Source organism: Cicer arietinum, chromosome 4, assembly GCF_000331145.2.
Source record: "Cicer arietinum cultivar CDC Frontier isolate Library 1 chromosome 4, Cicar.CDCFrontier_v2.0, whole genome shotgun sequence".
NCBI lineage: Eukaryota > Viridiplantae > Streptophyta > Magnoliopsida > Fabales > Fabaceae > Cicer > Cicer arietinum.
The window spans coordinates 9,684,466-9,700,508 of NC_021163.2; the positions used below are offsets into that span (position 1 = coordinate 9,684,466).

Genomic DNA, 16,043 nt, shown 5'->3' on the forward strand with positions numbered 1-16,043 from the left:
TGAACCTGCTCAAGAATGACAGACAAGCACACTAAGGGACATCTTTACATCCAAGCTGTTTGAGCTAGTAATTTATAAAATAAAACATTCAAAATTTAAAAGGAAATACTTCTGAACCTGAACATTTTTCTCGCCCCAACCAGGCAAGGTGCACAGCAATCTAATCAATATTTCAACGGATTGGTCAAGGTTCTGTAAGCCTTCTACTTGCTGTTTCAGCGAAGAAATGGCTGCAAAAATTTAACTTCAGCCACCTTACTCATCAAGCATGTACAAAAGACATCATAGGAAAATCAGAAGATAAAGTTCTGATAGTGGATGAAACACAGACCCCAATTTCAACATATTCAAACTACAACAACATTATCCAATATATGATTCCTCTTCCAATGTATTATTTAACAGTGTCATAAAACTGAATAGATGATTACCAACCTTCAAGACGCTCTTTCCACACAGCACTTTTTAATTGAGTGATTGTATCTGACTGGATAAGAGAACCTATTCGGCTTTCAATCTCTTCAAGCCCCATTTCAGTGGGCTGCATAAATTTAGATACACAGACGTTGTATAAATTGCCATTAGTTACACAATAAGCTGTGGTGGCAGAATCAAATCAGAGAGACAGCACATAAACAAATATTGCATTACCTCGACATCTTCAGGTGCTTCAATCAACTTTGAAGCCTTCTGTGAAACTCCTTCTACTTTTTTGCTTGTACCGGACTTTACAACCCCCCCTTTCTTGGCGATGGGCTGCAATGTGTAAAATGTTCAGGACACCAGCTTATCATATGCATCAAAAATGATATCATAGCTTAATTACAAGCAAGAAGATGCTACTTACTGCAGCCTGAACAGGTCTCTTTCCACTAAGCATACTTGCAGCTGACCTTTTAACGAATGCACTTTCAGAAGTCTGCATGTAAATTAAGGACAAGTGATTGTATGTCTCCAAAGAAACTTTTCAAACTTGTAATTCAACAATATTAAAATGTTTATTTTCTGTCTTGAAAATGTTTCGCAAATTCCTGTACAACTGACTGGCATTTGTTTTTGCAAGCGCCATTAACAGCCAAGTCAAGTGCTACATTTTATTTATGGTTACCAAGTTTTGACGAGAGCAGGGTAACAAAAGAAAGGATGTTTAGCAAACAAGTACTAGAAAACAACATATTTGAAAATCAACATCTGGCATATTACAAGGCAACAGTATCCTTTGGATCACAAGAAAATGAGTTAAAAAATAATCACCAGGTATAGTGCATGTAAGAAATGCTAAAACCCATATTTCTCAAACTAAAATATAAAAGATATACCCACCTCTGCAGAAGATGCACTTGCACGTGTACTTTGCACAGAAACTGAAAGATCATTATCAAGTGTCAGCAATAACAAAAAAAACCAACAAGTATTTTAAGTTTGGAGGCAAATAAATCAAATTACGGATTCAAATCAAGCAAATTAGAGAATCAATCAAATTAGAAAGCTTAAAACAAATTTTAGTCACACAACATTTACTGAAATTCAATTGCCAATGTCACCAATAATTTGACAAGAAATGCCAGGCGCATTTACGAGGTGCGACTGGATCACCTCCTTTTCAGGGAGAGGTAATGCTTTTTGGGTAGTTTGGTTTCACACTGCTTCACACCCCAATAAAGAAACGAACTACGTCTTAGTTTAATTTTTAGATGGAAGTCTTCGAATGTCTGATTGGGGCATAATTTGAAACATGATGATCAGAATGATCTTGAGGATGTAATACTTGCTAGTTGTTACTAGCCTCACTACATAGGAATTGAAAGGCACGATAATCATTAGGATTTGTCGCCTAATTTTTTGTCTAATAATGGTCTTTTTGTTCCAGCTTGAGAGGTTGGTCCCAAGAAATCGCAAACAAAGTGATCAAGGTGACATGAGCTCACATATTCCAATAGCCAAAGGTTGTTAAGTAGGTGGTGCTCAATATGACTCTGAGACTGAAACTCAACCCCCTATTTTGGGAAAGAACTCAGCTACATCAGGTCCTACATCACAGAACGAGTTGCAGGGGATGTAGGACAACAGAGCTTCTAAATTATATTTAAGAGTTTGGAAAAGATACTTTTAATTGTGGGCACTAAAGTAGGTGGTTAATTTGGGCCTTGTCGCCACACCTTTTTCTGCCTCACCTACCACTAAAGCACCATAAGTTTGACTTAAAAGGCTAAATCCCATTTTGTATTAGTAAACAATGACTGAATTGCATAACATATCCCAGTCTTCCAGGCCTTTCTTTGTGCAGGTAACACGGGATGGATGTAGGTTGGGCCAAACAAGGCTTTGCTTGAATAGGTCTGAACTATTTTAAAAGTTCAAACCAAGGCCTATTACATGTTTCATAAATGCCGTAGGTTTTTCTTAGGCCTAACAAAACTTTTTTAAAGGCATGTTTAACAGGTTTGCCGATTTAAAGGCCTACTCCCTCCTGAATAAATTACAAGCAATAACAGACCAAATTACACACATGAAGAAATATGGTTGATCACATTTAATCTAAGCAATCCCAACAAAAAGTTGAATCTATGGTATAAACTACGCACAATGGCTAATAAATTGGGTCATTGGAAAGGTAAAAAGACATTAAATGGGGGTAGTTTGGGGATTTTATCATTAAATAGGAGAGAAGCTATTGGGTTTTTTGCTTATATTTCATTCCAAAAAATATAAGTTAATTACAGAGGTAGTAATTCATATTTAGGCATTTAAATCAGTCTTGTCAATCGTGTTGTTCATATTCTGCTACGCAACAGTGCTATAGTGCCATTATAGCTGCTACTTGACAATATTTTGAACTAAAAAGCGTATCGCGGAACAATAGCTATTTATTCAAATTCCACTATGCTCTAGCCGCTATTTAACAACCCTGATTTAAATTAGTGCGTTAGTTGACTTGAGTTTGTTAATTGGTTAAAGAGGTGGGGTTAGTGAATGTGAATAAATACATAGGGAGATGGGAAAATGAGAAGTTGGTGTGGAAATTAAATCAGGTATTGGGAGATGTTGAGCGCACTCAAATCAGCTCAACAGTGTATTCTACATTCATTCCTCAAGATCCTACAGATCCAGAGGAGTCTCTAATAGAAACTATGTTCTGTTTCTTCAATAATTTTTCTTAATGAAAGTTGATCCTATCACATCCATCATATCTCGTAGTACGTTAAAGGAAAAACAAACCAACAAGGATAAGTTCTGCATAATAAATTACAAATTATAAAATTTTAAATCAATACGACCCAAAGGTAGGAGACAAAAGAGTGAAAATAGACTAGTATTTATGTGGTCACAGTCTGATTTATCTAAAATGGGTCTTTTATGGTCAATCCCAAGTCCTGAATTTCACATAAAAGTCTCTTATAAGCCTATATTGCATTAATGTCTTCAGATAGATCATAAAGTTTTGGCTAAATAAACTTAGAACCTCAAGTCTTTTTTTATGCAGACCAACATGCCTAAACCTTTAAAAGACAAGTGTGTATTTTAACACATTGAAAAATATTATACTATTTACATATACTTAAAAATCAACCTGTAAGGCCAAAAAAACTTCTTAGATGGCCTAAAGGCCAAACCTGGCTTTTTATGCCTAGTGTATGTAAAAAAAAAAAAGCTTGGCATAGGTCTAATGTAGGTTAAGGCATAGACCCCTATGGGAAGAAGCCTGAAATACTTCCACTCCTCTATGTAATGTTGTAAACTTTTGCACTTTCCCCTTCTCATCCAATATTATTTCTTTTCATGTGTGAAAAAGATACAAACCTGTGGAAGAACCACCAGGCACGGCATCTTCAGAACCTGCAATCATTTCTGAAAGCTTTTTCCTTCTAACATCATCAAGTTTCTCCAGTGACCTCTCTAGAGGTCTCATGCCAACCGACTGCAAAAGAACAAACAGTACGTCGCTCAAAACCTCACCAGCAAAAGCAAATTCATAAACATGCAAGCATGTTTAATTCAATGTTTTAAAAACCGAACCCGAGATCAAACCGGTTGAACCACAGTGGAACCAGATAACAAATAAATAAATTTCATAGATAATGCAAATCATAATTTATAAATAAAAATTCAAAAACAAAGAATAAAAATTGTTTTATAATTAGCAATAATTTTAAAATAAGATAAAATAACAAAAGAATGTTTTTAAAAAAGGATATCAGACCATATTAGTAAGACCCAATACTCTTAATTTTAAATGAATAACCCTAAATTCCACTTGACCACAACATCTCTATTTCAGATGTGTCGCCTCTACGTTTTCTTTCAAATGTACATCTCCTCTGTTTTCCTTGATATCATTTTGCATCCCATCTCTTTGCAGCTAAATACTTAAAAGTAGTAATTTGAATGTTAAGATGGTATTGAAAATTTAATTTCTTGTGTTAGCAACTAAGATTGCGTGTGGAATGATGGTGATGGTGATGGTGATGATGAATGATTTGTTTTGCCAAGGCACATGCAACTCTTCCTCTTTCTCCATCAAAACATTCTGAGATCTGTATAAAAAATGTTTTTGAACACCCATTTTCTTAATCAGATGGTTTTGTGAAACCGGTCCCGGTTCTGTGGTTTATCCGATTTTTGCCGGTTCAAACGGTTTTATCCCAGTTTTTTATGACTGGTGGTTTATATGACTAATGACATAACCGAACCGGATTAGGCTGTGGTTCCCAATTCGACCGGTTGAACCGGCCGGTCCGGTTTTTAAAATATTGGTTTAATTGTGAAAATTTTACCTTTGCTATTGCTGCCAATGCTGAAAAGGCAGCATCCCTCACTTCAGGAGTGCCATCATTTAGACACTGCAAGATACAAATCATCAGTGTCTACAAAGTAACATAAAAAAATACCAGCCACAAGGCAAATGACCTACACTATGTTGTAAGTGCTCCTACACTGAGAAAAGGAGAGGAATTAAACTGCCATTTAAATCAAGCCGACAAAATATGTTGAACGATATAAAAACCAATAGTTTCTCCTAGTTAAACTTATTCAAGAAAAACAGAACATGTCAACAGAACAAAATTAAATGGCAAAAATAATACGGACCTCCATGCAGATTGGCACATAATCCTTGTGCGCCTTTGTAATAATACCCTTGTTAGTCGTTTCAATGCAAAATGTCACCCAGGTCATTGTTAATGATCGCACCAGGGGAACTTTGTTTTTTGTTGCTGTCCTAACATCTGTAACAGCTCAAACATAACTATACTCCATAAGAAACAAATGAACAACACCAACAGAATGCAATGACACAATAAGCTAAAGATGAACCAACAGAATAAAAATAATAACTTGAAGCACCAATCAGAGTCTAGGAGTGATTGATACAGGTAAATATAGACGCTATATAAATTCATAGCCAAAACACAGAAGGAAAGGAATTTCCAATCACGTTTTCTGAGGAACCGATTCTGTAAATGGAAAACTTTAATTATGTTTTCAGGGGTAAAAATATAGGATTAATAATGTAGTATTCAGTTAGTGAACTAATTTTCCAAGAAAAAAAGGGCAAAACCATGAGCATGGTTTGTGTAGAAAAAAGAAAGCTGTGGGTTCTGAGATTCTGTAAATTCAATAATCAAATCATTTAACTGGTAGAATTCGAGATTCGGAATCCGAGCTACATATAAAGAGCTTTAAAAAATCATGGTAGGGAGAACCTGCCTTCAACAATATCAATGAGGCTAATGCATCCAGCTTTGTGCATCGCTTGAAGAGTCTGGGACAATGCCTCGGTCATAGTAGGTTTTTTCTCTTTCAATTTTTCCTATTCGAGAAAGAAACACATTAAGCCGACACTATTTGAAAATTGAAAGTGAGGAAACCAACAATTCCCGCCTTGTAAACAACAACTAACTATTTACGTTAACAAGAATTTCCATCAAAGATAGATGTAATATACCTATTACCACATTTAAAGGCATTCAAGACAGAAAGACGACCAACAAGAGAGAAGACAGACAACTTTCTCAAAGCCAAAAAAAATGCTACTTAGAAATGCACAAAAGGGGGAGGAACTGTAAGCTGGTGAGCAATTCAATTCAAAATGGAAAACATCACACTCTCAATACCAAAATGGAAGACATGCACTCCATTGTTATCCTTTAATAACTATGATTGTAGAATAGTACTTACAAGTAAAACAGGCAATAAAAAACGAGAGCTCGCAGAAAAATTGGTTCTTAATCCACGAGCAAGATTGCCAATAGCCTGGATAGCTTCAACTGCAACGGCAATATTCACATCTGTAATAAGCTGCGAGAAAAAAACTAATGGTTTAGCTTTAGAAACATAAATCAATGACTAAGAAGACGCTAGTACAAACCCCAGGACAATGAAGTTCACTATCATGTAAATGACTTGTCTCTTGCATGAAAATCCAGAACAGAATAAAATATGTAGCTACCATTTTACGGGGCAACTCTCAACAAAAAAACCTTTATAATATAATAATCATACAAAATAATGCATCTCACTAAACACAAGTTTAAATCTTCTGTTAACACAAGCAAGTGCAAACTTTCGAAGAGAAAGGGCTCTCAAAAGAAAGAGCACAACAATAGTAACAAAAAAAAATGGAAAGAAAGAAGGCACAGAATATCCAAGTACTCTAAACTAGCTAAACCTAAATACAATTAAATTAAACGTAAGAATGATGCAGTAACTAGACTTGACTAGAAAAAAACCATATCTCAATTGTTTTAATATCATATCTCAGTAGCCAATTTAACTTGAGCTTTGGCGCAACATAGATTATACTTTTAAGTCATTGGAATCAGCTGTGAAGTAAACTCTGACACGGAAACCTGACATGACATGACACGGACACTTCGACACTGTTAATGTCAAAAATATAGGACACAGATACATATTGATGGTTTTTCACCTTCATTGGTGCATCTACTGCCAGCAAACTAGACATGTTGTAATTAAATTTCTTGTTTTTATCCCCCATCATTAATCATCATTGCTTTGACACATCTTTAACCCATGTAGTTGTGTTTGAGATGTGTCCAAGAGATCTAAGATGTGTCGAAGCGAAGAAAAACAAGTTTTATTTTTGGGACACTTAATTGAAGTATCGTACGGGTGTCGGACACCAACGCATGTCGGACACAGCGACACGCCTAATCCCAGAAGTGTTTGTGCTTCATACGGAATCAGACACAATATTTGAGTGGAAATATATACTCTTCACACTGTCTACAGGCTTAACTAGAAAAAGGCCATGTTTCATTGTCCTAAAACATGACATACCTTCTTTAAGGTCCGACAAACTTCAGAAAAATCACCAGGGGAAATTCTTTTGGTTGATGCAAGTTTTGTTAGCTCAGCCACCGCCTCCTTCCGTTCAAGCCATTTGGTAGCTTTCTAAAGATTAAAAGGATGGAAAAGGGGAAGACAAAGAAATGAGACAAATTCGATGTTATAAAAAGTAACCGTGCAATACTTGCTAGAGAGAGAGAGAGAGTTGGGGCAGAAAAGAACTGACCACTCCATCCCAAAATCCAGATTTCTCCAAAGGAGTCAAAATATCAACAGGATCAACAAGCTCATATTCGTCTATTTCTTGGGGAGCTGACAATAAAAGAGTTGCAAATAAGTAGGATTGTTAGTGCCAAAGAGGAAAAATAAACCATATCTGAGAAAAAAAGATCATACTCCATCTCCAACATCAATTACATACCATCAGACGCTGATTCTTCAGAAGGGCCAGGACCCACAACCTCAGATATAGTTTCCTGTTCAGGTTCCTTGTCTTGCTCAGATCTAAAAAAATGGTGGCATATTTATTAAGTTGGCATCACTCTCATACAACAACATAACACGCAAAATATTCAAATTAGACAAATGTATGTTAGCATCCAGTGGCTTGTGTCACCTTCTATAGGTAATTTCCTAGCTAGCAGGATAAAAGAAGTTTTAATTGTCAGGGAGCAAGTTAAAATTGGGAGACTATACTACCAGCAAAAATTATTCCGAAAATTTGGCTGGAGTAAAATGTCGCATTAAAACAGCAAGAAACCTTTTCAGGTCTTGAAAATTACTTTCTAACATTTAAATATTTTATTTTCTTTCAAAGAATATTTTAGTATCCACCCAAGATAAGTTACTTTTTTAAAGGTATAAAATCTTAAACATAAACATCAATACTTAGGTCCATAAAGCTCATTCTCCAACAAATTGACAAACACGAATGAAGACTGTAACAATATTTTCATGTTCAGCTCTAGCATTAAAAGTTGTTTCAAGGGTCCAAAACGCATTAAAACATCTGAATGCACAAATCTCTGGCAAATATTTAAAAACAAAAAATATACAATTTATACTGGTATCACATAAGTAGGTTCGGCTACATTGATCAAATGACGCCATAACATTCTATCATTTCTCTAGTTCATTAATCTCTAAGTCTTTCTTAATAGTTTCTCTTTTAGTTTTTCTAGGTCTTCGTCTGCCTTTAGCAATTTGACTACCCTCCATTAATCTAATCTCCTTACTACAGAATCTATAGATCTCCTCTCCACATGTCCAAACCACCTAAGCTGAGTTTCTAACATATTTTCTACTATAGATGCTACCCAACTTCTCCAATGGTGTCGTTCCTAATCCTATCTCGTCTAGTCTTTCCACACATCCAACGCAACATTCGCATCTCTGCTACACTTATTTTATCTCCATGTTGGTTTTTTACTGTCCAGTATCACAGTTGACCAATAAAAATTTCCCCTTCAATTTGAGCAGTACTTTTTTATCACATAAAATACACAAGGCACTCCTCCATTTCAAGCATCCAGCTTGAATTCTATGGTTTACATCTTCTATTTCTCCATCATTTTGTATTATGGAGGACAAAAAAATAAGAATGCAGATGGATTGCAACACACAATCGCATGGCACACAGTGAGCATAGAGAGGATCTTCTCATTGCACTGAAAACTCAGATATCTACCTTATTTTGCGACTTGGCTTTGCTGTTCCAGTAACATTTACAACTTCGGCTTCCAACTCTTTTTTCTACAGAAAAAGGGAAATGGATTCTTTACAGTTTCCATAAGGAGAACATAATCAGAATAACTAAGAGAAACAGATAAGCTTACCATTGTGTCTCTCATTTTCTCAAACAAGATTGATTTTACATTATCTTTACCAATCCAGCGACAAAGTTCAAGAGTCAGCCCTTTAGAGGATGCACGAACATTTTGATCTTGATGATCAAAGAGTTCTGGAAGCATCTTCAAAATTCTTTTAGGGGGCACAATTTTTGCTCCAAATTCACTGGCAGCGTGAAGACATAATTATATCAGAACAACAAAACAGAAACAGCTTTTATAGATTTTGCATCTATGATTACAAACCTTAAAGCTTGAAACATAACATCTATCGCAGGTACCACTGCTTTAGCAACTTTGTTCTTTATTGCTTTCTCCATTGCATCCTAAAATCACCAAAAACCTTGATAAAGAAATGGTGAAAAACATGACTAGTAAATGCAAATTATCGACGTGTAAAACTAAACCCCAATGAAATTTAGCAACCCAAAACATAGAATAATCTAAAAACAACAAAGTGGAAAAGGGCTATATAATTTCAACAGTTCTGGGGATCAAACCTTCAAAAAGATTTTCCTATTTACATTGTTAATTGAATTTGAAAGTTTGATAACCTTGTAAACAGAAAGGGAGGTCCTTTTTTGTATATGTTCCAAACATTAAAAAGGATTTTCATATAATTAATTGAGACTTACTTGCACATGTCACACCATTAGGCAATTAAATATGTGTAAATTATTTAATATGTTTAAAATTAAAATTAAAATACTTTCTGACACTCTTCAAAGAAGGGGACAAAATGCCTCCTACAGGCAGATCAAACCTTAACTCCATCATCCACTGCTGTCTCTCCAGGGAACTAGGACAGTTAACTTTTACCATTTCTAAGATCCATAAACTCAACTCCTAAATTCTCATAAGTTACAAACAATATTTTGAATAAAATAAATAAAATGCACCAGTTAAATAAAATAGATACTACGGATTTTGCAAAAACCAGCTACCAGAGACCAACCACTCAATTCAATCATAAGTGAAATAATAATTAAAGAATATAATTTTAATATGAATATCAGACACTGTGATTGTAAATGATAAATGAAGTCCCCCTGTTGAAAATATATTTTAATAGAGTCGCAACACTACCCGTTTGCCATGAGATAAAATCCACAGGCAGAGACAAAATCGGAAATAGTCATACATGCTCAAGCAGAACAAAGCTCTTCCGCCACCAAACAAACTAAGAGACAACATTCTAAATACCAACTATTAAGTTTATCTGACCAATGTGCAGATCAAGATACAATTAGAAAGATACAGGTCATAAATTTATATATTGTAATCGTGAATGCAACAAGTTTTCCTTAGGCATTTTAATTACTGAAACTAACTACTTTTATTTTATAGAAATACCGTACAGGTACAACCCTCACTAGCGAACCAAAACATGTTATGAGAAAGGGGAAAAAATAGTAGATTCAATGGCAACAAAATCAGATACAAGAATGAAGAATACCAGAAACGCATCCACAGCCTCCAATTCCACCCAGAGCAAAAACACTGCCTGAGCCTTCTCTACTGTTTTTGGCCTTCCCGTCAGACATTTAGCCACAACCGCATCACAAACCTCCTTCCCAAACCTGCCCCGAAATTCAAACTCAAACTCATACCAGAACGGTAACTTTAACAGGAAAAAATAAAATCAAACAAAACATGCAATTAATTATGAAATATGAAAACAAAACAGAAAAAATTAACTATGAAATTTATCACCTCCCCGCGTCAGCATCGGCAGCTCGCAAGTAAGCAATCAACGCATCGAGTGCCTTCTCCTGCACAGGAGCATTAGAATCCGCCACAGTCTTTTTAAAAAAGTGACCTGCAAAATTCAAAAATTCAAGCAACAAAAACCGTACATCAAGATCCAAATCATAATGCACAACAACAACCACCACCAACTTCACATAAAATCGCATCCAGATCCAAAATCCAGAGATCGAGAAGCACCGTTACACCAAATCAAAAAAAAAAACGCAAAAGCCCTAACCAAAAACAGAAACACTGACCGAATTCGCGGATGCGAGGGTCCTTAGGATCGGTGATGGAGTCGCAAAGAGAAGCCAAATCAATATTTGCCTCATTTCGCACCTTCCAGTTCTTGTGAGCGAGACGATCCTCCCATGGAAGTTTCTTCGCCTCCTTTAACAACTTCTCTTCCTCCGACATTGTTGCTCGCTTCGTAACCTACAATCTGCGCACTCAAACCCTATCGATCTCTACGAATGCGTAACAGAATTCTAGAGAGAGAGAGAAGAGAGAGTGTTGGGTGGTTTCTTTTTATTTTGTATGCGGCAGGTGCAGTGCCGGCGAGAGGGAAGATGAAATGAAATATAAAAAAGAAAGAGAGCGTGCAATTGCAATTGGCTTTTTATCTTCGCTTCAAAAACACTACAGATGAATTAAGAGAGAGAAAAGGGAAGGAGGTTATTTTTTGTTTTGGAATTTTTTATTTTTGTTATTATTTCACTTTCACCTTTGGTTTCGTCATTTGGTTTGAGACGTTTTTCACACCCACGCTGCTGTGATGGAGCGTGCAAACAACATACCCATTTTGAATTTGAGGCCTTCCTCGCGAATCACGGACAGTACACAGTGCAAAATTCTAACGGACTAATTAGAATTAATATATTCTATTTTATATACTAATAGATATCTCAATAATTTTACTTCTAAATGTCAATACGGTAAGGTTTCACATCTCTTACTTTATAACTCAAAACTTGTGCGAGTGCGAGTGCGAGTTTTTTAGACTATATTTATCATATTATTTGGGAATTTAGAATATCTATTTTTTTAGACAACATAATAAATAATTCTAAAATTTATACATATAAATATGAAATCTCTTATTTGAACATGAGATATAATCTTCAATTAATAATTTATTATATTTATACCATTTAAAAAGAATACCTCTGTTATTTTAAAAAATATACACATTACTTCAAGATTCATTGTTGCAGTAGATTTTTTTAGAACAAATATCATAAATAATTTAAAATAAAATTATATTAATATAATATAATCTGATATGTTTTATAGATTTTGAGTACATTAAATGTATTTTTGAGTACATAGTCCATTTTGAATAGTGCAATAATAATTAATACTAATTGTATTAGAGAGACGAAATTAATTTTGTATTATATGATAGTTATAACAATAAAAAAGTATTTACGAAGAAAAAAAATAAAAATTATTTGAGCCTAAATAAGGCCCACAAATAATGTGGTCACATTTCAACCCAATCAACATAATTCACCCTAAATCATAATTTGCACAATATTTTTATGCCACGTTACCACTTTAATAAACCATAATAACGGGGCATTTCAAAGTATTACCCATTTCAATGCCTCTATTCAGCACCTTTTCTATTTATATGAACTAGCATCGTACCTTTTTTCTATTCAATCTACAAAATATAACATTTATTTTGCGCATAAAACAAATTTTAATATTATGTCTGAAGTGAATTTTTAAAATTTTAATTTAACATTATTAAATTAATATAATTAATATTATATAATATTTTTTAATTAATTTAATATTGTTGAGACAATATTAAATTTAAAAATATTAAAATCTCATGTCTTTTTAGAAATATTAAATTATTTGATAACGCCAATAAACTAGATTATAACTTATTAAACTAACTTATAAGTTTGTTGGATTAAAAGATATGTGTTTGGCAAATAAGTTTTTCTCATCTTATAACTCATTGTGACACGTTATTTCAAATATCGTTTAAATTTATAGATTATAATTTTTTACGTTTTCTTCTATTTATAACTTTATTATTTTTTATCTTAATATAAATAATTTTTCATGTTATTCATCTTACAATAAATTGATTAAAATATGCATTGTAATATATTATTATTATTTTCTCGTCTTCTAATTTATTATTGTGATGAAGTTAAAATTCATTTTTTATGTCAAATTATAAATAATAAATGAATTGCATTGCATTGTTTTTACGGTTACTATTTATACGTATGAAGTTTGTTAAATTTTTATATAACTCTTCACATCTATGTTTGTATTGTAATTTAAAAAAAAATTATGTAACAAAAAAAGTAAATAAATTGCATGGTTCTAACTTTTGTTTCAAAGCTTTGTTATTTTTTATTTTTTACCATAAAAGTCATATAAATATAGTAAGGGATAGAGAGAGGAGGAAACGTGAGTGAATGAGATATTACGTGAAATGAGCAATCATATTGAAAGGAGAAACATGGGAGAAAGATGGAACTGACGTGCATGTGGGAGATTTAGTGTTTTGTTTTTGTAATCTTGTGTGAAAAACTATTTATTAATTTTTATATTATATAAATTGATTAACGATGGAATGGCTTTTGAATGGACAAAAAGATATTTAAAAAGTTTGTTATTAATTTTGTATTGAGTTCATCCGGAACAACGGACATGTATAGTTTAGATGGAAGGAGATTATTAACCAAGAGTTTGTATGTATTATTAAATGAAGATATATGTTCAAAACTTTAAAGAATAAATATGATGCAATGAAAAGAGATTGGCACATTTGGAGATTTTTAAAGTTTGGAAAAATTGGGGATCAAGCTATTAGAAAACTCAATTGTTTTGATGAGTAGTGGGATAAAAGTATTATGGTTAGTTTTATTTATATTGATACAGTTAAGTTGCAAAATGAAAGAGGAGAAACCTAATGCTAAAAATGTTTGTAATAAATCAATAGATTCTTTAATTGAGAAATTGTGGAATCAATTGTTTGAAGGCAATTATGCAAATGGGGTAAAGATGGTTGCACCCTAAATAGATCCTAAAGTTTTTCCACTTTGTGGAGTATATGGATGTGAATGTTGAACTTGAAGAAGAAGAAGAAGAATAAGAAGAAAACGGCAAGGAAGACATGAAGAGCACATTTATGCATAATATAATCAATATGCTTATCGTTTATTTGATGGCGACAATTCATTTTGACTTGATTTCATGGAAGAGTCGGACAACACTCAAGTACCTAATCGTGTTTGAGCTACCCAAGTACCTAGCCAATGTGATCGACATACTCAAATACATATGTGTGGTGTTAGAGCTACCCAAGTACATAGTCAAATTGATGGTACCAAAAAAAATTGCACACACTCCAAATGTGGTTAACAAACTTGTCAACAAAAAGCGTAAAAGAAAACAACTAGCAGGGACAACAAAGCTAAGTAGTCAAATAGATTCCTTAGTATCAAACTCTAATATCGTTGTGGAAATATTAAATTTTGATAATAATGTTGATAAGCATGGTACTGGTAATTCAACTATTGCAACAACATTTACTATTATTAATGGGATGGTTGTTGAATCCAATTTGAAAAAGGTAGTGAGTTATGGTGCTTTTTAGTTAGTTTGATGGAGAATGAATATATATTTTTATCAATGTTGAGGACGATGGTGTTAAGAGAGATTGGTTGTTATATATGCATGTCAAAGAAAAATGATTGTTAACTTTATTTGATTGTTTTTATTATATTAGTTTATTGATTCTTTAGCAAACATGTACTATTTATAACTTTTATGAACAGTGCGTGTTTGAATTATGATAGGTAAACCATGTATCTTTCTTTATGTTTATGAATTGTTTCTTTAATCATAGTTATATATGTTTTTTATGCTAGTAGGTATGTCGAAACAAAGAAGCAAAAAAAAAGAAAAAGGCATGCATTATTTTGGAATGTAACATCATATGCAATATGTTCAATTGTCAAATATTACTATAAACATATTTTTAAAGAAACTTGCATGACTTCACGTCAAAAAGGAGAAGATTTGGTGCATGAAATACTAAATGACCACATGTTCGATGTTTGAATGCCTTTAGAATGAAACAAGATTTATTTAGACAACTATGTGAAGACCTACAATCAAAATATAGACTACAAACAAGTAAAAGAATGTAAGTGCTAGAGAAAGTTGACATCTTTTTATATAGACTTATTATGTGTGCTTCTAACAAGGATGTTATAAAACAGTTTCAACGTTTTGGTGAAACTATTAGTAGATCATCTTATTAAGTTTTGAAAGTCGTTAGTGGTAGTAGCAAATGCTTTAGGGTGTTCATGTGATGTCATGACACTAAAGAGTCCAACTTTTCAATTTGTGACATCTCAAATTTCAAACGATGAACGATACATGTCTTATTTCAAGGTAAATAGTTAAATAAATAAAAAATAGGCTAAATTACATCTGTGGTCATTTAACTTAATTTCAGGTAACGTTTTAGTCCTTTATCTTTTTTTTCTTTCCGATTTAGTCCTTTATTCCTAAAAATATCAAATAAAGTATGAAAATATGAGTTTATTTGAAGATTTGCGTTACGAATTTGATGAAATTTGTATTATATTGAAGAATATAATTAATTTTATGAGTTTTGATTGAAATTGTTTTTGAATTTTGTATAAAAAATGATATAATTGTTGAAATTTTAAAACATAAAATATCAAATTGTCACTTAAAATTAAAATAAAGGACCAAGTCGGGAAAAAAAAAAGATAAAGGACTAAAACGTTACCTGAAACTAAGTTAAGGGACCACGAATGTAATTTAGCCTAAAAAATAATTAGTTTTCCATGTCAGAATTAGTACTATGAGCTAACTTGTTATCATGAGATTGTATTTGATGCATTGGTGGACACAAGTATACTTGCAAGTATTCTGAAGACTAATCAAATGCGTTATAGAGGGAGAAAAGGAATCCCTGCCTTTAATGGCATGACCAGTTGTGATTTTGATATGTGTTTCACATTTATATTGGTTGGATGGGAGGAATCAACACATGAAACACATGTTTTTTTCCACGCAATCAACACACCATCATTTATTTATTTATTTATTAATATGTAGCTATTATTTAGT

General features: G+C 33.2%; 1 protein-coding gene across 1 annotated transcript in view; it reads right to left on the reverse strand.

The window, feature by feature from the left end:
* Window positions 1-11,563, reverse strand: part of LOC101502745 (protein MOR1) — a 23,817-nt gene extending 12,254 nt beyond the window's left edge. The window contains exons 1-19 of the mRNA XM_073367806.1: window positions 11,162-11,563; window positions 10,869-10,974; window positions 10,612-10,735; window positions 9,402-9,481; window positions 9,144-9,321; window positions 8,996-9,060; window positions 7,730-7,812; window positions 7,535-7,620; window positions 7,300-7,413; window positions 6,178-6,297; window positions 5,707-5,809; window positions 5,089-5,225; window positions 4,776-4,841; window positions 3,802-3,919; window positions 1,324-1,364; window positions 848-919; window positions 652-756; window positions 436-541; window positions 109-230 (exon numbers count right to left, since the gene is read on the reverse strand). Of these exons, the coding sequence (XP_073223907.1) occupies window positions 109-230; window positions 436-541; window positions 652-756; window positions 848-919; window positions 1,324-1,364; window positions 3,802-3,919; window positions 4,776-4,841; window positions 5,089-5,225; window positions 5,707-5,809; window positions 6,178-6,297; window positions 7,300-7,413; window positions 7,535-7,620; window positions 7,730-7,812; window positions 8,996-9,060; window positions 9,144-9,321; window positions 9,402-9,481; window positions 10,612-10,735; window positions 10,869-10,974; window positions 11,162-11,321 (1,986 nt within the window). The 5' untranslated portion in view covers window positions 11,322-11,563. The remainder of the gene's footprint in view (window positions 1-108; window positions 231-435; window positions 542-651; window positions 757-847; window positions 920-1,323; window positions 1,365-3,801; window positions 3,920-4,775; window positions 4,842-5,088; window positions 5,226-5,706; window positions 5,810-6,177; window positions 6,298-7,299; window positions 7,414-7,534; window positions 7,621-7,729; window positions 7,813-8,995; window positions 9,061-9,143; window positions 9,322-9,401; window positions 9,482-10,611; window positions 10,736-10,868; window positions 10,975-11,161) is intronic.
* Window positions 11,564-16,043: the final 4,480 nt, after the last annotated feature.